This window comes from Loxodonta africana, chromosome 1, assembly GCF_030014295.1.
Source record: "Loxodonta africana isolate mLoxAfr1 chromosome 1, mLoxAfr1.hap2, whole genome shotgun sequence".
Classification (NCBI taxonomy): Eukaryota; Metazoa; Chordata; class Mammalia; order Proboscidea; family Elephantidae; genus Loxodonta; species Loxodonta africana.
The window spans coordinates 135350963-135378610 of NC_087342.1; the positions used below are offsets into that span (position 1 = coordinate 135350963).

Sequence of the window (27648 nt, forward strand, 5' to 3'; positions counted from 1 at the left end):
GTCGTGGTCCATTAGTCCTTTGGATTAATCTTTCCTTTGTGTTTTTGGTTTTCTTCATTCTCCTTCTCCCTTGCTCTAGACAGGGTGGGACCAATGGAATATCTTAGATGGCTGCTCACAAGCTTTTAAGACCCCAGACACTACTCACCCAGGTAGAACATTTTCTTTAAAAACTATGTCAATTGAGCTAGTTGTCCCTGGAGATCATGGTCCCCCAGCTCTCAGCCCAGTAATTTGGTCCCTCAGGGAGTTTGGATGTGTCTGTGAAGCTTTTGTGACCTTGCCTTATACAAGTTGTGCCAGCTTCCCTAGTATTACCCTTCACCAAAGTTACCACTTATCAGTTGTATAGTTAGTGTTTTTCCCTCCCCATTACTCCCCTCCCTATAACCATCAAAGATGGTTTCTTTTTGTGTATAAACCTTTTCATGAGTTTTTATAATAGTGGTCTCATACAATATTTTTCTTTTGGTGATTGACTTATTTAATTCAGCATAGTGCCCTCCAGATTCATCCATGTGAGATGTTTCACAGATTCGTCATTGTTCTTTATTCTTGTGTCTATGTACCATAGTTTGTTTATCCATTCATCTGTTGATGGGCAGAGAAATGCTATTTTTTGATGAGACTGGAAACTTTGTCATAATTTATAAAAGGTCACAACCAAGATACAGTACAGGACTGTTTGAGTCATACTTTCCTTGGAATAATTTTAGCAGATACTCTTAATGAATGCGATGACATTTTATCATCTTTGCCTCAGATTTTTCTAATGGAACCAGTGTCCCAGGATGACACAGTTAAATCAGGCAGGTGGCATTGTCAATATATGAAATAACTTTTCCGGATGCATCCTTACCAGTGGCTTAGGATAATGAGGGAATTTAATACTAGTGGGGAGACTAGAAATGGAGCTGAAGAGTGCCCTTTCCCTAAATATTTTTCAGCAGAAGGAGAAAGTGTGTAAGAGAGGTGAAATTTTTTCCTGGCACCCTTTCATTCTCTCCTTGACTGAATCTTTTTCTCATCTTTCTCTAGTCTTGGACCTCACAGGTTTAATAGCACTCAAGTGGCGATAAGACAACACTTTACTGAGACCATTATCTATAAAACCTTTCTTAATTTTTTTCTTCTAGGTTAAAGTAATCATTGAGGAAAGTGACAAATTTGATATTCTAGTGACTTCGAATGAAGTAAACGCAACAGGATACCAGCAGACCATACTGGTTCCAAGTGAGGATGGGGCGACTCTTCTTTTCCCAGTCAGGCCAACACATCTGGGAGAAATCCCCATCACAGTCACAGCCGTTTCACCTACTGCTTCTGATGCTCTCACCCAGAAGATTTTAGTAAAGGTAAATATTTGAAATCTTAAATAAATGAAATGAAATACATAATTGAAAAGGAAACAAAAGGTGGTTTTTTTCTCAGTTAAATTTGTTGGTAAGACCTGGTAGGCTGCCTCCTCTACCTTCTTGGTAGAACATAATCGTTTTCTCATCTATGTGTAGAAATATATCACATATATGTTCTAGAAGTAATCGCCAATTTCTCCTTTAAATTTAATCAAGGAGTGTGGCTTGTAAAAATGGTGTGGTGGAGGTGTTTGACCTCTAACTTCACAAAGGAGAAGGAGAATCAACATCAACAGCCCAAGGCTGATTCCTATGAGGCGGAGGTCGGTCATACCTCCTTTCACTAGCCCTTTTTCCCAATTCTGACGCTATCTATCCCTCCCACGACACTCACTGCTTCTCTGCTGAGTTCGATAATTTGTTACAGTGACCACACAGAACTCACAGCCAATATTCATGATTATGGGGTTCATTAGGGAAATAACAGGTTGCAGTTTAGGTTCAGGAATGCTCAGGATACAGTTCTTTGATCAGGACAGCATCTTCTCACCTGTGCCCACAGGCAGGTCTCTCCCTGGCCATTGGCCCCCCCCGGCCCCTCAGCCCCTTGGTCTGGCCTCTGCCCTGCTTGGGGAAGTGTTACAAAGCTCTTTTAGCTCCACTGATAAGTGCCCGGAGACACCCCATTTGACCAGTAAGCCTCGGCCTGAAGGTGCTCAGCTTTCTCGTTCCGTGGGTCAGCAGATCTAGCTCCACCTAGTGCCCGGAGCACCCTATCTACCAGCAAGTCTCCTGCTCAAAGGTGCTTAGCTTTCTTGCTCCGTGAGCTGGGAAGCCCACTGTGATGTCTCCTGTGGTCTTCTGCTGGTCTCCTGGTTGTGCTGCCACTGTTTCTCTGTTGCTGCTTCTTGCCATCTCTGGTGTTAGAGCTCTCCCTCTCTGTCTTCCGTGTTATAGCTCCTACTCTCTCTCTCTCTCTCTAAGCCTAGTGGAATGGCAGAACTGATCCTCTCGTTAGGGTTCCATATACCTCATTTGCATAGTCCTGCTCGGTCATTTGGTGGAAATTACAAAGATTATGGCTAGAAGAGCTATATTAAGTAATTCACTGAATCATAGACTATAAAGCAAGTCTCTTTTATAGTCAGTTATATCTACAAACAGTGTTAATTGGGATTCTACTAAATTGTGGTCAAGTTGATATGTAGATTTAGAATTTTGGAACTCCTCAGTGTAGGTAGGCAAGATTTTGCATATTGTTCCAGAAAGATATTATGCATAAAGAAGTAGCTCAACATAGTGGATAAACACTTGGGTTCTGCAGTGAGACCGCCCTTGTTTTGAATTCCAGGTCTGCCGAATGGGACTTTGGGTAAGGTATTTCATCTGTTTGAGTAATAATAGGACCTACCTCAGAGTGTTTTTCTCATTACCCTTTTCATCTTCTCCTTTATCATTTCCACTGCTGTTCCTTGAAATGTTTTGTGTAATTTAACCAACTTTAATTTTAATTAAAAATTTATTAAATTTGTTAAGAATCAGGTAATGGTGGGTATTTATCTAGCCAAACACAAACTACAGACACAACATGCTTGTCCTCATATCTGAATGTATCTCCTATCTGTAAATAGGTTAGTAGACACCATGTTAATTGTGTTCCTTGCTTTTGACAGGCTGAAGGGATAGAAAAATCATATTCACAGTCCATCTTATTAGACTTGACTGACAACAAGCTACGAAACACGCTGAAAACTTTGAGTTTCTCATTTCCTCCTGAGACAGTGAGTGGTAGTGAAAGAGTTCAGATCACTGCAATTGGTAAGAATAAAGTGTATCACCGTCTGCTGGTTTATTTATCTATGGCAATACATATTTTCCATGTATTTATAGAGCTATTTTCTTATTTAGTTCTAATGATTAGACTTTCCGTCAAGTTTTAGTTTGTACCAACTGCTGATTGCAATAGAAATACTATCAAAATATATATCCTAGACTACTTCTCAATCTTCAATGTGCATATGAATCACTTGGGAATCTTGTTAAAAAGCAGATTCTGGTTCAGTAGGTCTGGGATGGGGCCTGGGATTCTGCTTTGATAACAAGTTCCCAGGTGATGCTGATGCTTCTGGTTTGTGGACCACACTTTGAGTAGCAAGGCCCTGACTGGAATGTGGCTAGTGGGAGGGGTTATTTCTAAGAGCAGAGCTTCTGCTGTTTGCTATTGTAAACAGTGCTGCAATGAACATGGGTGTGCATATAACTGTTCGGGTAAAGGCTCTTATTTCTCTAGGATATATTCCAAGGACTGGGATTGCTGGATCCTATGGTAGTTCTATTTCTAGCTTTTTTAGGAAGTGCCAAATCGATTTCCAAAGTCGTTGTACAATTTGACATTCCCACCAGCAGAGTATGAGTGTTCCAATCTCTCCACAGCCTCTCCAACATATATTGTTTTGTGTTTTTTTGATTAATGCCAGCCATGTTGGAGTGAGATGGAATCTCATTGTAGTTTCGATCTGCATTTCTCTAATGGCTAATGATTAAGAGCATTTCGTCATGTATCTGTTAGCTACCTGAATGTCTTCTTTAGTGAAGTGTCTGTTCATATCTTTTGCTCATTTTTTAATTGGATTGTTTGTCTATTTGCAGTTGAGTTTTTGCAGCATCATGTAGATTTTAGAGATCAGGTGCTGATCAGAAATGTCATAGCTGAAAACTTTTTCCCAGTCTGTAGGTGATCTTTTTACTCTTTTGGTGAAGTCTTTGGATGAACATAGGCGTTTGATTTTTAGGAGTTCCCGGTTATCTAGTTTTTCTTCTGCATTGTTAGTAATGGTTTGTATACTGTTTATGCAATGTATTAGGGCTCCTAACGTTGTCCCTATTTTTTTCTTCCATGATCTTTATTGTTTTAGATTTTATATTTAGGTCTTTGATCCATTTTGAGCTCATTTTGGTGGATGGAGTGAGGTATGGGTCTTGTTTCATTATTTGCAGATGGATATCCAGTTATGTCAGCACCATTTGTTAAAAAGACTGTCTTCTCCCCATTTAACTGTTTTGGGGCCTTTGTCAAATATCAACTGCTCGTATGTGGATGAATTTATGTCTGGATTCTCAATTCAGTTCCATTGGTCTATATATCGGTTGTTGTACCAGTACCAGGCTGTTTTGACTACTGTGGAGGTATAATAGGTTGGTAGAGCAAGGCCTCCCACCTTGTTCTTCTTTTTCAGTAATGCTTTACTTATCCGGGGCCTCTTTCCCTTCCATATAAAGTTGGCGATTTGTTTCTCCATCTCATTAAAGAATGTCTTTGGAATTTGGATGGGAATTGCATTAAATGTATAGATGACTTTTGGTGAAACAGACATTTTTATAAGATTGAGTCATCCTATCCATGAGGAATGTATGTTTTTCCACTTATGTAGGTCTTTTTTGGTTTCTTGCAGAAGTGTATTGTAGTTTTCTTTGTATAAGTCTTTTACATCTCTGGTAAGATTTATTCCTAAGTATTTTATCTCCTTGGGGGCTACTGTAAATGGTATTGATTTAGTGCTTTCCTCTTCGATGTTATTTTTGTTGGTGTAGAGGAATCCAGCTGATTTTTATATGTTTATCTTGTATCCCGATACTCTGCTGAGTTAGTTAGTTTCAGTAGTTTTCTGGAGGATTCCTTAGGGTTTTCTGTGTATAATATCATGTCATCTGCAAATAGAGGTAATTTTACTTCTTCTTTGCCAATCTGGATGCCCTTTATTTCTTTGTCTAGCCTAATTGCTCTGGCTAGGACCTCCAGCACAATGTTGAATAAGAGTGGTGATAAAGGGCATCCTTGTCTGGTTTCCAATCTCAAGGGGAATGCTTTCAGGCTCTCTCCATTTAGGATGATGTTGGCTGTTGGCTTTGTATACATGCCCTTTATCATATTGAGGAATTTTCCTTCTATTCCTATTTTGCGGAGAGTTTCTGTCATGCATGGGTGTTGAACTTTGTCAGATGCCTTTTCTGCATCAATTGAAAAAATCATGTGATTCTTGTCTTTTTTTTTATTTATGTGATGGATTACATTAATTGTTTTTTTAATGTTGAACCGTCCCTGCATACCTGGAATGAATCCCACTTGGTCATGGTGAATTATTTTTTTGTATGTTGTTGAATTCTATTGGCTAGAATTTTGTTGAGGATTTTTGCATCTAAGTTCATGAGGGATATAGATCTGTAGTTTTCTTTTTTTGTGGTGTCTTTACCTGGTTTTGGTATCAGGGATATGCTGGCTTCATAGAATGAGTTTGGTAGTATTCCATCCTTTTCTCTGCTCTGAAATACCTTTAGTAGTGGTGGTGTTAACTCTTCTCTGAAAGTTTGGTAGAATTCTGCAGTGAAGCCATCTGGGCCAGGGCTTTTTTTTGTTGGGAGTGTTTTTTATTACCTTTTCAATCTCTTTTGTTATGGGTCTATTTAGTTGTTCTACGTCTGTTTGTGTTAGTTTAGGTAGGTAGTGTGTTTCTAGGAAATCATCCATTTCTTCTAGGTTTTCAAGTTTGTTAGAGTACAGTTTTTCATAGTAATCTGATATGATTGTTTTAGTTTCAGTTGGGTCTAGTGTAATATCGCCCATCTCATTTCTTATTCGGGTTATTTGCTTCCTGTCCTGTTTTTCTTTTGTCAATTTGGCCAGTGGTTTATCAATTTTGTTGATTTTTTCAAAGAACCAGGTTTTGGTCTTGTTAATTGTATTGTTTTTCTGTTTTTTTATTTCGTTTAGTTCTAAGAGCAGAGCTTCGGGCTTCTGTGGTTCTTGACCACTAGTGAATATCAGACTCTTCATGGAGCTTTGTGAAAACACAAACATCTGGGCTGTACTCTAAATTGACTAAATTAGAATCTTTTTTCAGTATGACTAGGACATGTATATTTTGAAAAAGTTCCATGAGTAGTTCTGCCGATCACCTATAGCACTTCTCTGCAGGGCACAAGTAAACTTTATAGCAGGAAGCTACCCACTGACTTCAGTCACCCTTTCCTAGTCATTTTCCAGTAACTTAAAAGATCTTTTGAATCAACTAGTAAACATAGCTTCCATACAGTTTGTTTATGTAGTTGTGCTTTATAAATAACTGAAGGAAATGTTTTAATTAATGACTTCTAAATAGCTTAGTAGGTCCTCAAGTGTTAGGACCTAGGCATTTTTTCTGAAGTTCTTTTACATTTCATCTACAGGTATAATTCTTTTCATTATAAGCCTAAACAACCCAAGTCCCTGTATAGAGAACTTTTTTGGGAACCTTAGATAAAAGTTCCTAAAAAGAATGAATAATCTGCCTATTAAGGGGAATAAGCGTTTTCCAAGGAGCCTGGTGGTGCAAAGGTTAAGTGCTTGGCTGCTAACCAAAAGGTCAGTGGTTCGAACCCACCAGCTGCTGTATGGGAGAAAGGTGTGCAGTTTGCTTCCCTAAAGATTATGGTTGTGGAAACCCTATGAGGCAGTTCTACTCTGTCCTGTTGGGGTGCTGTGAGTTGGAATCGACTCGATGGCAATGGATTTTGTTTTCTTAAAGCATTTTCTGTAACATTGAGATGCTGGAAGTTGCAGCACACATGCTGGGGGATGCAATACACATGCACACATGCATATGCACACACACTCATAGAAGAAGCCTTGAATTTTAAATGTGTACCACTGTTCCTTAGAGGGGCCCTAGTGGTGCAGTGGTTAACAGCTATGGCTGCTGACCACAAGGTTGGCAGTTCAAATCCACTAGCTGCTCCTTGGAAAATCTATGGGGCAGTTTACTCTGTCCTGTAGGGTTGCTATGAGCTGGAATTGACTTAACAACAACAGATTTTTTGCGTTTTACCTCTCCTTACATTAGAATGAGTCTAGCTATGGTCATTAAAATCTTTCGAAGTTTAATTTTAAAGCTTGGTATAAAGAAATAATTTTCCAAGTTTGTTTTTAGATGCTATTTCTAAAAAATATATTTTGTAGCCCAGAATGTATGGAGAATAGATTGCTTCTTTGAATTTTGAGAGTCTAAATTTATGTTCACTTTGAATATTAAGAACATAATCTGCAGTGGCACTATTGTATCCTCATTTATTTCTCTCAGTTAACATCTAAAGCTTAAGACATCATATGCTAGCATGGCTGAAACCTACTCCTATGAAAGAAGTCTTCCTCTCTTTTTTATAAATGACATAGAAGGATACTCTCATCCATGCAGCACAACAGTGGGCTCCAAATTAGAGCTCAGCCTCTGTGTTTTTGAATTCTTACTTACTTCCCTTAGCCGTGGTGTTAGAATATGGGTAGAGAAGTCTTTTAAGCATGTATTTTGTTTAATTTTAAGTTATTGACTTTGAAAAACTTTCCTAATCCTTTTTGATTCTGAGTCACTGTAATACTTGTTAGTTCTACTTTGTTGTTGCTAAATACAGCACATTAGAAAATGTTATAACCCCTGCTCTTTTAAAAAGATCATTTCTCAAGTATTTTTAGTATATTAGTAAGAAATTGGAATAAAGTTCTATCTGTTTATTGTGAAGAATACTAATAATAAAACATTTCTTTCCTGTGTAAGAATGATGATTTCTTAATGGTCAATTCCTAACATTTTTGTTCAAAAATTTTTTAAAACTCATTTTTGCTTAGTATATGCCATGTCTTTAAATGAGCTAAGATTTTCCTAATTTCTCACATAATCTACAACTTCACCACCACTGCATTATCATTTATTTGACATTTTCCTAAAATTCTCAAATGTTTGCATTCTGTTCTGAGCACTGTGATAAATGTAGTACGTAAACAACAGGTAGCTTCTGTACTCATTCATTTGGGATAAGTTGTTATTTACTTGTCTTTTTGCTACCAGCTGGTAACGGTTAATTGAGTATATACTGAATGAATTTAATGTCTTGTACTTTCAGGAGATATTCTTGGTCCTTCCATCAAGGGCTTAGCATCATTGATTAGGATGCCTTATGGCTGTGGGGAACAGAACATGATAAATTTTGCTCCAAATATTTACGTTTTGGATTATTTGACTAAAAAGAAACAACTGACAGACAATTTAAGAGAAAAAGCCCTTTCATTTATGAGGCAAGGTAAGCATTTTAGAAACACACTTTTATTAAAAAAATTTTTTTTTTCTTTTTCAGGTAAGTTTCTCTGTAGACCATATTTCAAAATAGATTTTCTGTTTGGTTGTGGTGTTGGGGGTAGATGGTATTGAAATGTGCCAGAAATACAACAGTGGAAAGCTGTTACCACTCTTACTTTAGCTAATTGTTCTCTAGTTGCTACTTAGATGTTTGTTAGTAATGGCTTAAGGAATTAGTTTTTGGAGAGGTTTGTATTTTATAAGGAGCCTGAAACTTAAAAGTCTTTTAAAAATCTAAAGAAATGAGTGTTCGTTTATTACACATTTATGGGGTATTTCTTATGTGCCAGGCCCAGTTCTAGTGCTGAGGAAATAGAGAACACCTGAGCTTTTCCTCTCACGGAATTCACTGTTCAAGTGGGGAAAACAGTCCTGTACATAAACGCATGTAGTGTCGTGTGGTGGGGACCAGAAGAAATGTTTGTATGGTCAGGGCCTACCAGCCCCTCCAAAAAATGCCATACTGGTGATGATTCTACTCTTACTCCTTGAGAGGTTGGTACCATTCACAGACACCCAGATGCTTTGCGTCTGCAACTTGCAAATAACATCACTTAACATTAGCTGGGCACTTACTATGTGGTAGGCAGTGTTCTAAGCACTTTGCATCTAATATCTCATTTAATGGTCGCAATTAGTATTAGCTTTATCCTCATTTTTATAGATGAGGAAATTGAGGCACAGTAAAATCAACTGGCTTGCCTAGAGTCATATAACAAATATGTGGCAGAGCTGGGATTTGGACTCAGTATATGGCCTGAGTCTATACCTATGAGAAAATGAAAAGTTGTGAGAAATTTTTAATAAGGCAAGTTTGATTTCCTGAAATACTCCAAAAGTTACAGTCTCAGTTTTGCACTTCCTTGTTAGGGGACTTCAGGAAAAAAAAAATCTATGTGCCCGAGTTTATCTGTCTGCAGAATTTGCAGGATACATACTATCCATCAAACTCATGAGGATTAGAATGATTCATACAAAATGACTGGAAATTCCTTGTTCAGTGCAATATAAGAAAAGTCTAGTTCAGCACTTCCCAACTTCTAAGTCCTTTTCTTTTCCTTCTTTTTTCTCTTTCTCCCTCCCTCCCTCCTTTCCTCCCTTCCTTCCCCTCTCCCTCTGTCCTTCCCTCCCTCCCTTCCTTCCCTCCCTAGGAATGGGTTAAATGCAAAGTAGAGGCAAGCTGTTATGCTTTTCTTTTAACCTTTCCACCGTTAAGAATTGGAAGACTCAGTAAAGATACTATTTTGGTATAAGTCTTTCTTCCAATTTCCTTGTTTATGTAGAGACTCGTTTATCCTAAATTCTATGTAATAGTAGTAATAACAACTAAACCTGTTTAAGTGCTTTACAGTGTTTTAATTTAATTCTCGTAAAAACCCTATGAGGTAGATGTACTGTAGTGTTTACATTTTACAGGTGAGGAAATTGAGGCACAGGGCAGTTAATTAACTTACCTGTGGTTGTCTAGCTAGTAAGAAGCGGAGCTGGACTTTGGACCCAGGCAGTCTGGCTTTGGAATACACACTCTTCCTGTGTTTCCTGGGTTGTTAGAGGCAATAGGATAGGATGGAAGAGGACAAGGAATTAGTCAAGATGCTTGGGTGGCATGGCTAATGTGCAAGAGGTTTCAGGAGAACTTCTGATAAAATATTAAGGTAGGAAATGGGGCTCTGTAGCGAAGGAGAAGGTTAGAATTTGGGTTGTTAGGTTAGAACAGAGTAAATCGGTGATGTTCTGAGTGAAATGAATCAGGCAATGGAGGGCTGTTTGGATCAGAATCAATAATCACATGACTCACTAACATGGTCACGTGTCTTTTTTTTTACTTATATATTAATAAGAACGATAGTAGATGGAGTAGGGTTTATCAGAAGCCAGGTTCCTTCAAATAGCTCCTGTCCAAGGGTGAAATGGTAAGTCACCTCCACACCCTCCCTTGATGTGCTGTGAGTGAGGGAACAAAGGGGAATTCAGGCCTGGGGTTTTAAGAGTATAAACCGGAGGGGTATACTTGCGGGATTACATTGGAAAGGCGAAAAGGGTAAAAGAAAGGCGCCGTTGTTCAGATGTACCCTGTTACCAGGGGGTGTCTTTTGTTCAAGTGTACACAGCATAGCCATCCTGTGAGCAAGGTGCATAACCAGAAAGACGATTTCTCCCCCTCTAGCTACAAGATTAATCTTGTAAGCCTGCATTTTCTGATGAATGATAGAAAAACCAAGGGGTTAGAAAAACCAAGGGGTCAGTTTCCCATGGGGCACAATCTATGGTGTTACCATAGCCATGAAGACAGTGGGGTTGGCCAGGTACCGTATGGTGCCTGCACATGAGTAAGAGACAGAGAAAGTTACTGTGAGCTCAGAATGGGGAGGAAGCCTTCTCTGACAAGAAGGGACTGGGAGAGAGAGAGAGAAAGACCTAATTCCCAGTCTTCTTATCAGAATGTTCTGGGCCCAAGGCCTCAGCTTAGGTGGCCTTGATGGGAATTGTAGAGGCAGAGTGTTCTCCCAACAGAGCTGTAAGGTGTTGAACCCAAGTAGATGAGCTAGAGTCAGTGTCTAAAGATCTTCACCATGTAGGATGGCACAGACAAAGGCTGAGTGTGAGAAAACGACAAGGAGTTGGGAATCAGGAGCCACTCGCGGCATGAGAGGACAAAATCAGGGAGACTAGGATTTGGAATCAGGGCTGATGTGAGGAATGAGCTGGGGGTATGTTCTGCCTCACATCAGCTAATAGAGTTCCTCCAAATACATTGTCTCATATGCTGAACTAAATTTCATTTTCAAAAGTAGCAGACAAAAGCTTCGTGGTGTAATGATTTTTATTATGAAATCAGTGTCTCATTTCAGAGACTGTTTTTTCTTTTGCCGTCACATTTGCCAAAGACGTTTAAATATACTGTGGTTGTTTTTATTTTTAAGAAATTAAAGTGGCTTTTGCATGAGTCATGATTATATTATTTAAATGCCATTTATGAACAGCACATTGTTTTACTTAAATCATGCTTGGCCCAGGAGGACCATAACCTAACCTGTTGTTGTTTTGGTCAAAACAACAGCTACATCATTGAATGAAGTGTCTTTCACTGTCAAAAAGAAAAATAGAACTAAAAAAGAAAACTGTTTTTGATAAGCACTGCAAATCCTGAACCTATTAATTGAAGATTTAAGCCATTTGTTTTCTTCAAATATTTAAATCCTAGTGCCTGCGGCTCACTATTTCAAGTGAGACTCAGGCCAAGTCTAGTTGAAAACATTATATTTTCTCTAGTGAAATAAAAACAGGGAAAAAATAATTTTCAGAACTGTAATGCTGACTAGAGGCCATAGTGAAGAAGCTAAAAAAAAAAATCTGGTAAAGTTCTCACTTTCTATTTCATGTCACAGGAAGTGAGGGAGTTGATATTGATTCCTTTTAGTACAGAGAATATTTTTGTTAGCTTTTTACCAGAGAAAGTGACTGACATAGTCACAAAGAGCTAATTTTACTTCTTTTATTTATATGTGATTTTGACACTTCAGGTAAACCAAGTTAAATTATGTTCAGAACTTTTCTATGTGTTTCTATGGACAGTACTTAAATATTTACAGTGATAAATTGGGATATCATTGCCAATGTCAGATGAATCGTGGCTGAAAGCAGGGAATACCAGAAAGATGTTTACCTGTGTTTCACTGACTATGCAAAGGCATTCAACTACGTGGATCATAACAAGCTATGAATAACATTGCAAAGAATGGGAATTCCAGAACACTTAATTGTGCTCATGAGGAATCTGTATGTAGATCAAGTGGCAGTTGTTCATACAGAACAAAGGGATACTTCAAGGTTTAAAGTCAGGAAAGGTGTGCATCGGGGTTGTATCCTTTCACCATACCTATTCAGTCTGTATGCTGAGCAAATAATCTGAGAAGTTGGACTATATGAAGAAGAACGGGCATCAGGATTGGAGGAAGACTAATCAACAACTTGTGTTATGCAGATGACATAACCTTGCTTGCTGAAAGTGAAGAGGACTTGAAGTGCTTACTAATGAAGATCGAAGACCACAGCCTTCAGTATGGATTGTACCTCAACATAAAGAAAACAGAAGTCCTCACAACTGGACCAATAACAACATCATGATAAATGGAGAAAAGATTGAAGTTGTCAAGGATTTCATTTTGCTTGGTTCCACAGCCAATATCCATGGAAGCAGCAGTCAAGAAATCAAAGGACACATTGAATTGGGAAAATCGTCTGGGAAAGACCTCTAAAGTGTTCAGAAGCAAAGATGTCACCTCAAAGATTAAGGTGTGCCTGACCCAAGCCATGGTGTCACTTCATATTCATGCGAAAGGTGGACAATGAATAAGGAAGACAGAAGAAGAACCGACACCTTTGAATTGTGGCGTTGGCAAAGAATATTGAATGTACCATGGACAGCCAAAAGAATGAACAAATCTGTCTTGGAAGAAGTAAAACCAGAATGCCCCTTAGAAGCTACGATGGCAAGACTATGTCTCATATACTTTGGACATGTTATTAGGAGGGACCAGTCCCTAGAGAAGGACATTATGCTTGGTAAAGTAAAGGGTCAGAAAAAAGAGGAAGACCCTCAGAGGATTGACACGCAGTGGCTGCAGCAGTGAGCTCAAGCATAACAATTGTGAAGATGGCACGGGATCTGGCAGTGTTACGTTCTGTTGTACATAGGGTTGCTATGAGTGGAAACTGACTCGACAGCACCTAACAACAACAATGACATGGTAAATTGTGTAATTTTACACTCATAGATATTTCAAGGAAAATTCATGACCCCATTAAGTAGATACCTGGCTCTTTATAAATAGCAGTTCATGAGTCATTATTCCAACAGCGTCTTGACTTCTTTTGTATTTCAATATGCAGAAGTTCCTTCTAATTCTGGTTATGCTGTTACTTTCTAACTCAATGGTAAACATGACAGTAGAATTAACAATGTCTTTTTCTGCTTATGGAATGGAAATAAGGCCTGATACACTGGGGTGGTTTGGAGGACAAGCAGCAGAGAGTTCTCCAGTAATGTATGGCTGATTTAAGATGAGGAAGAAAATCTCACAGGAGACACCACAAGGAGAGTTGCATAAAGTCTTCTCTAGCTTCTGATTTTCTCCTTTGTTTTGCCATGGGAGCTGAGCTAGAGGTTTGGGTCCTCAGTTTTATCTAATCTGGCTCAAGAAATCCACTCCATGACTGAATATTACATGTGGCTACCACCCCTCCTCCTCTGGGCTGGCTGCCCCTGTGGTGCTAGCTGTTGATATTAATGAGGAGTATTGGAGGTCAGCCACCTGAAGGTAATTTCCATAAGCACTGATCTCATCTCCATGATCTCATCTCTCAGACCAGTTTTACAATAATCTCATACTTGGAACAGCAGTTGTTGATGTGATTGCAGGGACTTGGAGGCATGTTGTCCTCTCCTGGAAGTTGGTCCTTCTCACAGAAGGTACCTCCTATAGTGATGGAAGACCCTAAACTTTTTCTTTGTTTTTTTATCAGATTAAATTCAGAATTGAACTCTGGCTGTTTGGTGAATTTGGTCCTGAATTGGAAATTGAGGGAGAATGTCCTGGACTCTTTGCTGATTTTCTTTGTGAATATGAGAAAATTATTTTGCTTGTCTGTGATCCCTGCCTTCCTCTGAAAAATGGAGAGATCACATGCTTTGTTTTTTCAAAGTGACATGAAAATTAAAATGTGTTAAGGTGAATTAGGGCAGTTTTAATAATGATGCCTATCATTTAATTTTTTGTTGATTTTATTTTTTTAGTATGTAGAACATTAACATGCTTCCAAAAGTCAAATTATTCAGAAAGATATACTCAAGGGGGTGTCTCTCCCTCTCCCTACCCCTTGTATGTAACCAAATTCATTAGTTTCTGATTTATCTTTTTCTGTGTTTTCTTTCCCTTTCTTTTGGGAAAAATAAGTCTATTCATGTATATTTCCTCTTTTTCTTACAGAAAGTTTACATTCTGTAAATGCTATTTTAGACTTTGCTTTTTGCACTTTACAGTATAACCTAGAGATTACTCCACATCAGTTCAGAGAAATCTTCTTCATTCTTTTTCATGGCTGTATAGCAGTGGTTAATCTCTCACCTGCTAACCAAAAGATAGACCCTTTGAACCCACCAACTGCTCAGTGGGAGAAAGATGTGGCAGTCTGCTTCGGTAAAGATTATAGCATTGGAAACCCTATGGGGCAGTTCTACTCTGTCCTGTAGGGCCACTGTGAGTTGGAATCGACTCCGTGGCAACAGGTTTGGTTTTTGCATTTGATTATAGCACTCCGTTGTTTGTGTGTAGTATAGTTTATTCAACTAGTCTCTAATTTGGGGGGACTTAGATAGTTCCCAGTATTTTTTGATCAAAAATAATTCTGCAATGAATAATCTTATGTAGAGATATTTTTGTATTGTTGGAGGTGTATTTCTTCGGGGTAGATTCCTTATGGGAATTATTGGGTCAAAGAATAAAGACATTCTCCTACATAAAAACTGAACTATTTTGAATTCCCTCTAACAATGGATTCCTGCAGGCTCCCCAGAAGAATGAGTGGCTAAGCTTTTGAGTCTTTGCTAATCTCATGGATTGGCAGTGGTATCTCAGTGTAGTTTTAATTTGCGTTTCCCTTATTATAAATGAAGTTGAACATTTTTTCCTATATCAAGGGCCATTTTTATGTTTTCTTTTGTGAACTGTCCTTGTCTATTGTCCATTTTTTTCTATAAGATTTAAAAAAAAATCTTTTTCCCCTTATTTAAAAAGTTCTTCATATACTAGATACATTAGCTGTTCATCTGCCTTATAGGTTCCAAATATTTTCTTCCAATTTGTCATCTGCTTTTAACTTTGCTTATAGTGTGTTGTTGTCTTGGAAAAGGTTGTGTAAAGTTTTTTTTTTTTTGGTAGTTGGATCTTTTTTTTTTTCTTGCATTTGGATGGTTAGTGAGCCTTTCCCTTCACTCTGTTATAGATTAATGCCTGTTTATTGAGAGCTTACCATCTAAAAGGAACTGTTTAGGATTTTTCATATATTATGATGTTTAATCATCGCAAGGGCTCCGTGAAGCAGGAGACAGTGGCTTTGGAACCAGTTAGACCTTGGCTAATTTCTAGCTTTACTAACTGCCACCTTTGTGATCTTGTGCATGGTGTTTATACTCTCTGAGTTCCAGTCTCATCATCTATAAAAAGAGGGTAATAATAGAACCTACCTCATAGAGTTGTTGTGAACATCAACTAAGTTAATACCTGCAAGGGACTTTGAACAGTTCCTGATACATAGTTGGTGTTGAATAAAGGTAGACAGTTTAATTGCATGAGTATCTGGGTGATGCTATTGGTTAAGCCTTCAACTGTTAATTAGAAGGTTGGCAGTCTGATACTTCCCAGAAGCGCCTCGGAAGACAGGCCTGGTGATCTGCTTCTGAAAGGTCACAACCTTGAAAACCCTATGGAGCAGTTCTACTCTACAGCACATGGACTCACCATGAGTTGGAATAGACTCAAACAGCAACTGATTTGTTTCCTTCGGTTATTTAGTTGCTGTCATACGAGGATATTTCAGTTATAAACATAAAAATTATAACCCAAACCCCACCTTCCCTCAAATTAAGCAAAATTCTGTCATCACTTTAAATGTTTATATTTCTTTTACCATAGATCTTAAAGATTACCATGAAACATAGTATCTTGTTTTTTTCCACATGTTTTTGTCTTATGGTAACTTACATCAGATGCTCAGATCTAGACCTTCTTGTAGAAAAGGCTCAAGGAAAAAGGCTTGGGACATAGCAGGAGCAGACTAACTGTAAAATTAAAACCATGAATGTTCATGTTTCATTAGTCAAATATGAATAATTGTAAAATCAAAACCCAGTGCTGTCGAGTCGATTCCAACTCATAGCGACCCTATATAGCTATTGATTTTTCTAAAATGTGCTATTCATGAAGTAAAATTTGTTTATTCCTATAGTTTATTGGGGATTGAATTTGACGTCTTATAAATGGGTGTGATTGCCAGACTGTACTTGGCCACACTGCAAAACTCCTACTGTGGTGCCCTCACCTGCCGATAGTAGAATCCTATAATTTTCAGGGAGAATTCTTGGCTATCACACCATCATTGATAAAGTCTTGAGTTTGAAATGTTTCTAGTTTCTGCTGTATTTGCTTTTTAATAATAAATTATTGCTACTTCAACTTCATTTTCAGCTAGTTAGTTGTGGGTTGGTTGTTTAACCCTGTAGTGTTTGGCTTACGATTTCTCAGTCATTGGACTTTGAGACCTATATGCACTGCATTGCAAACATGAACCATCCACCCTTTATTTCTAAAGCAGCTACATAGCCTTTTACCCCTTGTCAGTTTACTTCTATAGCAATACTTCATTACCACTACCAAGTTCTTTTTTTTAAATGAATTTGGGATTGGTGTGGTGGGCAGATCAGTTGGTCTCTTGGTTTACCTCAGTTGACCAGGGCCAAAAAATTTAAGAGCAGTTGTCCTAAATCATTTAACAAATTTTTCCTCTCTTGCTGACTTAAGAATAGGAGGTATTTTTACATTTTTGTTTTGCCCTTAAACTTGAATTTTAAAGTGCTAAGCCATTATAGTGAACACGGGGTTAAATGAAACTTTAACCTTGATTTGTTGACTTTTGAATGGCTAAAAGTGTCATCTATGCTATAGTGTTCTTTTGAATTTACTTACGAATCCCAATTTGGGGATATTGCAGTTCTTATTTTAAAAATTCTGCTTGAAAAGTCTTGGTATTTTAAATCTCTCATAGTACTTACAATAGAAAATAATCAGTATTATTTGTGGACTTGATGTCTCCTTTTCTCTTCTCTGCTCTTGTTTCTTCAGTATGCACTCATGATTAGAAACTTCCATTCAGTACAAGTTGATTACATTGAATGCCCATTTTTGTGTTGTCAGGTTACCAGAGAGAACTTCTGTATCAAAGGGAGGATGGCTCTTTCAGTGCTTTTGGGAATGACGACCCTTCTGGGAGCACTTGGTAAGTGTTTTCAACAATTGAGCACTTCCACGCCATGGAATAGGAAGAATTTCCCTAGGTTAAAATGACCATGATATTGACAGATATGTGGACTTGGATGCCACTTTTCACTTGACCCCTAGTCTTGCTTTAGAAGAGAGTCTCCTTTTAAGTATGATTTAATGACATTAACAAATCAGATATTTTTATTTAGAAAAGACAAGTAATGAACTTCTCTTTTATTATGGGAACAGCCACAATAAAAATGCCTTGTGATGATTGTGCAGCTGACAAGAAAAACTGATTAAAAATACTAGGTGATTGTGACATAGTTCTTTCCTTAATGATTAATGCAAGTGTTGTGGCAACATGGTCAACATAATTTCTGTAAGCTTATTTTTATGATAAACAAGTATTGATGGGATTAAGTAATGGACACGCACAGTTGCCTCTAGAATGGAATCTCTTCGTGGCTGATTTTGGACTGTCTCCCTGTACTATCTCCAATTTTATATTGTACTCAGAAAAAGATGGCCTAATTGTGTCAGGTTAGACTAGATATGCCATGGTAACAAATAATCTCCCAAATCTCAGTAGTTTGTAACAACAAGGGTTTGTTTCTTCCTCATGCTGCATTTCCATTATGGATTTGCCGGGGACTCTGTAGTCTTTGCTTCAGTTGCCACCATTTCAGCACAGGACTCAGGAGCTTGCAACAACAGCCTGGAATATCTCGCTGGAGTATCTGGCACTGGCTATTAGATGCTTCAGCTCAGAAGTAACATTTCTACTCACTTTTTCATTGTCAGAGCAGGTCACATGGGGGCAGAGAAGTGAATTCCTCAGTGTACTCGAAGTAGAAGAGAACTGGATATTATTAAATATTAGTAATGTTTACCACAATAAACCTTTTATAAGATGAAACAGATCTGCTTCAGATTTTCTTTTGGCATGAGTCAGGATATAGATCCATAAATAGGAGGGTTCCATTGTTGAATTACTTGACATTCTTTTCATCACAATATTTAGTGGTTGCTATAAAAAAAAAAAATATTTTTTTTTTTTTAATAAGTCAGAATCGACTCGACAGCAGTGGGTTTGGTTTGGTAGTAGGGATGGATAAATTTTTTCTGTAAAGGGTCAGACGGTAAATAGTTTAGACTTTGCGGGCCTTCAGACACATACGCAGTCTCTGTTGTATATTCTTTTTGTACCCTTCCTTTCCCTTCCCATTTCATTTCCTTCCTAGGTGGGAAGGGACAGGTCACAGGGAAATGGCCCAGGCTATATTTAACCTGAGGGCCAGATTTCAGCCAGGCAGATTTAGCCCAAGGCTGAGGTTTCCTGACTCCTGTCCTATAGGAGAAAAAATAACTGTCTCTCCTCCCCCCAGTCAAAAGTAGGAAAGTTTGATTTTATACTGCATGTTCTTCGTCCGTGCCTTTAAGTCTGAGAGAAGTATGTAAGGCAATGCTCTTTAGAAAATATCTAAAACAGTCCAAACATGAGTAACCTTGGACAATCTAACTCTCTTGGCGTTTCAGATTCTCAATCTATAAAATAAGAAGGCTGAAAAGATTAGTTTATTTCTAAATTCCTTTCCAAATCTGGTATTTTCTGAGTTGGAATTTCATGGCCACATTTACGGTGTAATTGAGTCCACCCCCTAGTTTCCTAGGGAGAGGTTGCCTTTATGTTGTCTTTTTTCTGTCTTTTTTCCCTGTGTTCCTTCTTAGTGATAGTCCACCTTGTGAATCTTCTGCTGGGAAAAATGTGATGATGTTTTTTCCTTGCTCAGTGCTATCTGGAGGACTTTATAAAGTATATTTTATGTAATTTTCCCCCTTTTCACCAAGGTTGTCAGCTTTTGTTTTAAAATGCTTCCTTGAAGCTGATCCTTACATAGATGTTGATCCGAATGTATTACAAAGAACGTACACTTGGCTCCAAGGACGTCAGAAATCCAACGGTGAATTTTGGGAGCCAGGAAGAGTGATCCATAGTGAGCTTCAAGGTGGCAATAAAAGTCCTGTAACACTTACAGCCTATATTGTGACTTCTCTCCTGGGATATAAAAAGTACCAGGTATTTCATCTTCAGTTTAATAAATGATGGGTAGAAATCAGAAGAAATATAGGTCTTACTGGGTCAAATATATGTCTGGAAACTTAAGATTTGAAATCTGAATTTGGACACCCTTTGGCTTTGTATTTGTGGCCACATTCCAAAATCAGAGAATAAAAATATTAATTTACTCTTTCAGAGTAACTAAAAGAGTATTTAAAAAATGCTTTCTAATATAAATGCTTTTGTGCTGGTTATTGATAAGTCAATACATATTTTATCATTGGACAGGTGAATTTTTGAGGGGAAAGAAAATTCTTTGAGAATTTGTTCTAACAAGTTTAAGTGGTGAAGGAAGATTTTTTTTTTTTAATTATCATGGAACAATGACAGTGTCTGCTAATTTAATACAAAGTACAAGTGTACTCTGAAAAGCACTTTAAAGGAGCCTGGATGCAAATGTGTGTACTTGGAAAGCGATGCTAATGAGCTAATTTTGCTCCAGACCTGTCTTAGTGATGCCTTTACTGCTTATTGCTGCCTGCATCCATATAATCCAAAACAGCTGTTCTTTTTATTAAGCTCCTACTGTTTTTCTAGGTAAGGAGCCCTGGTTAGGCTCTTGGCTGCTAACTGAAAGTTCTTTGGTTCAAACCCACCAGCTGCTCCACAGGAGAAAGATGCTTCTGTTAAGATTACAGTCTGCTTCTATAAAGATTACCAAACCAAAAAACCAAACCTGTGCCATCTGGTTGATTCTGACCCATAGGCTTTCCAAGGAATGGCTTGTGGATTTGAACTGCCAACCTTTTGGTTTGCAGCCTATCTCTTAACCACCACATCACCAGGGCTCACCTGTAAAGATTACAGCCTTGGAAACCCTATGGGGCAGCTCTGCTCTGTCCTGCAGGGCTGCTGTTGAGTCAGAATAGACTAGATGGCAATGAGCATTTTCCTAGTTCAGTATTAGATATGTAGAAGGTACACTTATTCCCTGAATTTAGAGCTTTAATGCTTGAGATCAAATATGAGAAATATTTTTCTAAAGATGTATTTTCAGCTCATTTGTATTCATGATACCCAGCTGAAGAAACACTGGTCAAAGCACCACTTATTATTCCCTCTAAGGAGTGGTGCCTCTTTACTTATAAAAACTGAAAAGCAGTATTATTTTCAAAATGCATGGCAGACCTTTAAATGTCAATGATCATTGTTGATTCCCATTGCCTAGGACAAGGCCAGGTGCTTAATAACCCCCCCTCACAAACCAACCAACCCAACCAACCACCCAACCACCCAACCACACAAACAGACACCTGTTGCTGTTGATTTGTTTCTGACTGATAACAACTGTATAGGACAGAGCAGAACTACCCCAAAGGGTTTCTGAGGAGCAGCTGGTGGATTCAGACTGCCGACATTTTTATAGTTAGCCAAGCTCTTGACCACTGTGCCAGCAGGGTTCCTAGGTGCTTGATAGGCACTGAAATTATTTTTTGAATGAATCTTTCTGTGTACTTTTTACTTTAATATGTGGTAATAGGTAATTTTGAATAGTAAATTTCTTTTTTCCCCCCCAAGCCTAATATTGATGTCCAAGAGTCTATCAACTTTTTGGAGTCTGAATTCAATAGAGGAATTTCAGACAATTACACTCTAGCTCTTATAACTTACGCGCTGTCATCGGTGAGGAGTCCTAAAGCACAGGAAGCTTTGAATATGCTGACTCAGAGAGCAGAACAAGAAGGTAATGTATGGAACTACTAGGACCTGTTGGAGGGTTAGACTGTGTTATGCATTATGAAATATATAAATTATATGAGAAAATTTCCTAAGCAGGGAATGAGTTGATTACAGTTGCCTCCTCTGAATGATACGAAAAATGAAACATGGGATAGAATCCAGGTGAGCCTGACATGGCTGTGCTGCTTCTAGTCTCTGTAGGAGTTTTCAAGGGTATTTTGGGGCCCTCTGGCTCCTTCTTTTAGATACGTTCTGACATACTTCAGTCGCCCCCTCAATTCTTCGATACCATTTCTGGTTTGGAGGACTTAACTGATCTCTAAAACTTTGGGTTCTGGAGAGACTTGTGTTCAAATTCTGGTTCTGGTACTTGCCTTTATGAACAACAGTTTCCTCAATAGTGAAGTCAGAATATCACCTATTTTACGGTTGCTATAGGGTCACTGGAAACCCTGGTGACAATGGTTAAGAGTTATGGCTGACCAAAAGGTCGGCAGTTTGAATCCACCAGGTGCTCCTTGGAAACTCTATGGGGCAGTTCTTCTCTGTCCTGTAGGGTTGCTATGGGTCGGAATTGACTCTATGGCAGTAGGTTTGGTGAGGACTAAATGGAATGATATGCAGTGCCTACCAAATAGTAAGTGTTCAAAAATGTGAACTAAAATGTTAATTAATTGAAGTGCAAGTACCTAAAAATGCTTAGTTGTGTGGGTTGTGTGTATGCTTTTGTCTGTTTATTTATTTATTTTTTTTGAGAAGGGACTGGTTTAAGACTTAAAAAGGACAAAAAGTACAGCTGTCATTACTGCCCAAATGTCCTCTATAAGGTCAGGGATCCAGATTGTGTATGTATGTGCACGTGTGAGAGGGAGAAATATGGATATCCAAAAGTAATTTTAGGTGATGCCCACTGATTCAAAGGAGGGATAATTGTAGGTAAATGTTAATCCAAGAAGGGATAATTGTAGAAAATGCTTAGAGACTTCTGAGACTGCATAAAATATTATTATTAGCAGTAAATTATTTTGAATCTTATCATTTATTCCATTGGTAGGGACTAGAAGATTATTGCGTAAAGGCTGAAGTAGCCTTTGACATTTCTTTTTCCCTGCTTGGCTAATTGGTAGTTATTTTACATCCCATCTAAGTATAATCATCAACCTAATAGTAATATTTGAGAGAGGGCAAGGGGGCATCAAGCTGGATGGTCGTCTGGGGACTAGTGCAAAATTGTCTCCAGGAAGGTTGTTGAGTAGGCTTGGGTCCCTAATACAACTTTTTCTTTGGGAAAGCTTGGGTTTTGAATTTAGAACACCAACTTTCAGATAATGAAGAAGGGAGAGGTTTCTCAGAACATTAGAACTGGTTAATGGCAGATTTCCACAGCAGAGTTCTTTCCAAGGCACTCTTTCCAGTGCGCCCTAAATTTTTTTTTAGGATTGCTGGTCAGATAAGTTATGTTCATTATCTTCTGGAATAGGGTATGTTTTTTCTTACTTTTACTTATAGCTCTTTAGTCTTGAGACAAACATATGGAATTTCTCTTGGGAAAAGTATTTTCGTTGAAACAGCCTCAAATATAGGCAATAGGAAAGTGATGATTTATGTTGTAATAGTTTAAAAGATGACATGTATGTACATACTTATATATGTACATGTGTGAATACATACACACATATACTTGCTTGGCATAAGTATATACATATATAAAAATTTATTTTTATGATAGTCAAGTAGAACTTGGCCCAGAGTAGGAATATTTAGTGGCATAAAATGTGACTTTTCTAATTAATCAGAACGTTATTACTTTTCTCTTACAGGAGGCATGCAATTCTGGGTGTCATCAGTGTCCAAACTTTCTGAATCTTGGCAGCCGAGCTCTCTGGATATTGAAGTTGCAGCTTACGCGCTACTCTCACACTTCTTGCAATTTCGGGTTCCTGAGGGAATAGCGATTATGAGGTGGTTAAGCAGGCAAAGAAATAGCTTGGGAGGTTTTGCATCTACGCAGGTGAGAGATGATAGTTTTTTTTTTTTTTTTAAACTGTGAGCGTGTGTGTACATATATATTTTAGGAAGCATATGGTTACTTTCTTATGTCCTCATAAAATTTACTTGGCAATTCAAAACTTTGGTAACTTAAGTCAAAGATTTATGCTACTAATACTGCTTTTTTCTCATTATTGTTATGAAACTTCATATCTGATGTTTATTAGGAATAAATTAATTTCCCAGCTATCTTAGCAACTTTTCATCTGTCCTGGTAACTGATATGGAAACCCTGGTGGTGTAGTGGTTAAGTGCTACAGCTGCTAACCAAAGGGTCAGCAGTTCATATCTGCCAGGTGCTCCTTGGAAACTCTATGGGGCAGTTCTACTCTGTCCTGTAGGGTCTCTATGGGTCGGAATCGACTTGATGGCACTGGGTTTGGTTTGCTTTTGGTGTTAACTGATATAAAATTAGCTGCACAGTTGAATTCAGCCACCATTTGCTGAGCTCTCCTGTCCTGTAAACGAGGCCAAGGAGACTCAAAGATAAGTAAGGAAGAGTGTCTTAGTTACCTAGTGCTGCTGTAACAAAAATCCCACAAGTGGGCAACTTTAAAGAACAGATATTTATTTTCTTACAGTCTAATAAACAAGAAGTCTGAATTCAGGATGTGGCTGTAGTGAGAGGTCCTTCCTTGTCGGTAGCCCCATGAGGTCCTTGGCATTCCTTGGCCTTCTTTGGTATTGCTGATGTCTGTCTCCCCCACTGTATGTTTCTGTGTCTATTCTGCTCTTTTTATAATTCAGAAGTGATTAGGTTTAGGACCCACCCTACTCTGATATTATTAAGATAACAAACAAACAAAAAAAGCCCTATATCTAAACAGAGATATTTACAGGTCCAGGAGTTAGAATTTCAACATGTATTTTGTGGGGACACAATTCAATTCCTACCAGAGAGTCCCACTGTCAAGGAAGTTGGATGAATGTATAGTAGGTGTTATAAATATTACTAAATTTACTCTTTGGAGACATTGATATACAGGTAGTCCCCAACTTACTATGTATTCAAGTTATGACGAGCTGCATTCACAACTATCCTTTTTTTTTTTTTTAACATCTTATCGTTAGTAATATGTACTACATACAATGTTTACAGCATGTAATTTGCTGATGTCATCATATCTGTAAGTTTATATGTAGCGTTTCCAACCTCCAAAGACAAAGATCGGCTCTATAAAGATACTGATAATAAAAGGTAATAATAATGAAAACTAAAAAAAAAAAAGGTATTTGACTTACGTCAGAACCGACTTACAATGAAGTCATCAAAGCAGAACGTTGTCATTAGTTGGGGACAACCTGTATACTTATATGCACAAACATTTTTCTTTCCTCAACAGGACACCATTGTGGCCTTGAAGGCCCTGTCCGAATTTGCAGCCCTAATGAACACAGAATCGACAGATATCCAAGTGACAGTGATGGGGCCTACTTCACCAAATCCTGTGAAGTTTCTGATTGACACGCAGAACCGCTTTCTCCTTCAGTCGGTAGAGGTAGGTCATGCAGTGTGTGGACAAGGGGTGGATATTTAAAATTCTGTGTAGGTGCTTCTTTAGAATGGAATGCTACTTTATTTCCGTTATATTTACTTCAACAAAAAGTTATTCCCAGGGCCCTGTTAGAGAGGCAGGGAAGAAAGGATGACCTCCTTTGGTTGAATTTGCTGAGTTGGGGAAGGGTAAAGGAGATGGAAACTTTGGAAAGATTGGTAGAAAAGGAGAAAAAATGGACACGGTCATATTGGGAAAGGAATTACCATCCACTGAGTTCCTATTCTTTGTAGGTCCTGTGCTAGACTCCTTTACATGTGTTTTTGCATTTACTTCTCAAAACAATACTAAGAAGTAGATACTTTTATCACCATTGAACTCATGATGAAACTGAAGGCCAGAAAAATTAAGTAGCTTCCTTAAGATCATATACTAGTGAGCGTAGAGCTAGGATTTGAACTCATGATTTCAAAGGCCATGTTTTTTGTTTTTTTTTCCCAGCTGCGTCACACTTTCTTTTAGAAGAGTTGAGTAGAACTAGTAGTAGAATTCTTACTTTAAAATGAAGTAAAGGAACATGCTAGTCCCTAACTTTATTTACTTGTTTAATCTTGTGGGAGGTTGAGGGCAGTGGATGAAGATGATGAGTTCAAGGCTAGAAACTAAGGAAAAGGGGTGATGGGAAAGAAACAGAAGGAAGAAAGTGTAGTCAGTAATGATGTATCATTGTGTTCCCAGGAAGGCCAGAGGATTAAGGCCCTGACTAAGGGAGCTTAGGGGAAGGAGATGGCTTTCGTACTTCTCAACCCCTACAGGAAGGCAGACCTGTCAGTAGTACTAATGTGCCCTCCCAAAGGTCAGAGGTGAGCGTGTCCAGAGACTGTGCACTTCTGTGTTTACCTCATACCTGGTTGACCCTTGGCTTTTGGCATGTGAAACCATGTAAAACTCTTAATCCTTTCCACAGTACACTTATATTTCAAGTGAGGACTAACACTGATTTCTTGTTCTATTTGGAAGGACATAGGTATGGAAAATAAGCCTCATTCACATTTTTTTTTTTCACTTTTATTCAGCTTCCTGTGGTACAGCCAACTACGGTTAATATTTCTGCAAATGGTTTTGGATTTGCTATTTGTCAGGTATGTAATAATGCTTTTTTTTTGCTTAGTAAAATATGACTTTTTAGAATAAGTCTTTAGTTAGAGGTATTGCTTATTTTTAACTTGTATGAAATTTCTAATAATTTATATCTGTGACTTAGGCAAAATAAGTCACTTTAATAAAAGATATTAGAGATGTTACCAGCTAGTGAGTAGATAGCAGTTGCAAGGATTAATATCTTTGAAAAACATTTCTTGGAGAGTGTTTACTTCTTCTTTTTTTTTTTTTTTTTAATTTTTATTGTGCTTTAAGTGAGTGCTTCTTGAAGTAAGGATTAAAACCCTGATTCATGTGAATTGTTAGGAACCCGCAACCCCCACTTTTTGTGCAAATACAGCTCAGAAGCTGTAATGATGGTAGAGTTTCTACTATGACTTGATAAACAAATACAAATTTAGGTTACAACTTCATAAGATTTATCTAATCATATAAAGGTAAACATGGCATTACAAGTTATAGACTTGAAAATAGAAAGTTTTTTTTTTTTAATGTATAACCTCATATAATAGTAAATATGGAAATTAGAACATGATTTGTTCAGTGCTCTGTGATGGGAAGACAACTCCAAGAAATCTGCCTTTTATAGTCCAATAGGAGCTACAATAAAATGGAAGTAGTATGAAAAATACTGAATGGAATAGTTATTGTATTAAATCATACATGAAAATCATGGGGACTTTGAAATCATCTTACTGGAAACCCAAAATAATATGACAGGATCAAAAGTGCTTAGGTAGAAAAAACAAACCAAACAAACCCTGAAAAATTTACTGAGTAAATTAAAAACAAAACAAAAAACCCCAGCTCTTATAGGGAAAAGGTATTTTTTCAAGAGAACAAGTGTACTTGCTAAGTAGGGAAGATAGATATAATATGGAAACTTCCAAGTAATTCTAAAATTATTTTTCATGATATTCAAAACACAGCAAATGTTTTTCAACATCAAGGATAGGTGATCATGAAAATGATAGACACAAAGTGAGTTATTTGTATTCATCTTTACTAACAAAGACCATGGGAAAATTCTCATTCCCAAGCTGTCTTTTGATGCAAAAAGTAAATCTAATAGTAAATACATAGGATATTTTGGATACTAAGGTCATCAGTTTGATTGGAATTAATTCTTGATAAATCAAATGTCAGTTACTGAAACCAGGGGATTTTTACTTGAAGATTGAAGGACACGTGTGACTGTGGTACTTACTGGTGAGGTGAGAATGTCCACAAGCCCTATGTCTGTATCAAAATGCAGAGAACAAAATGTGGGGACCAAGAGATACTTCTCATGTTGGAGAAAAAAATTACAAAATGGCTGGGGCTGGTCATCCAGAAACCGGTATTGAGATTTCTTTCAGTTGGTATTTTTATAAGAGCCTGGAAAGAAGGAGGGCAAAGAAAACTCTCAGGTTTGTAGCAAACGTTAACCTTTTTGCTAGGCTATTGGCAATAAACTACAAGATCTCTTGAAGTTCTCTGAGAGAACAGTTGAACTTTACTGCAGGCCATATATAAACTTTAATACTTACTCGTAGTTATTAATTATGACCAAGGGATAAATCTAGTAATCATAGTTTGTTTCCT

At 37.8% G+C, this 27648-nt stretch overlaps 1 protein-coding gene across 4 annotated transcripts in view; it reads left to right on the forward strand.

The window, feature by feature from the left end:
* Window positions 1-27648, forward strand: part of CD109 (CD109 molecule) — a 227911-nt gene that overhangs the window by 187511 nt on the left and 12752 nt on the right. For all 4 annotated transcript variants that reach the window (XM_064288035.1, XM_064288033.1, XM_064288038.1 and 1 more), the window contains 9 exons: window positions 1137-1355; window positions 3029-3173; window positions 8286-8462; window positions 17491-17572; window positions 19408-19636; window positions 21197-21362; window positions 23179-23369; window positions 24751-24906; window positions 25980-26045. In XM_064288035.1, coding sequence (XP_064144105.1) covers window positions 1137-1355; window positions 3029-3173; window positions 8286-8462; window positions 17491-17572; window positions 19408-19636; window positions 21197-21362; window positions 23179-23369; window positions 24751-24906; window positions 25980-26045 — 1431 coding nt within the window. The remainder of the gene's footprint in view (window positions 1-1136; window positions 1356-3028; window positions 3174-8285; window positions 8463-17490; window positions 17573-19407; window positions 19637-21196; window positions 21363-23178; window positions 23370-24750; window positions 24907-25979; window positions 26046-27648) is intronic.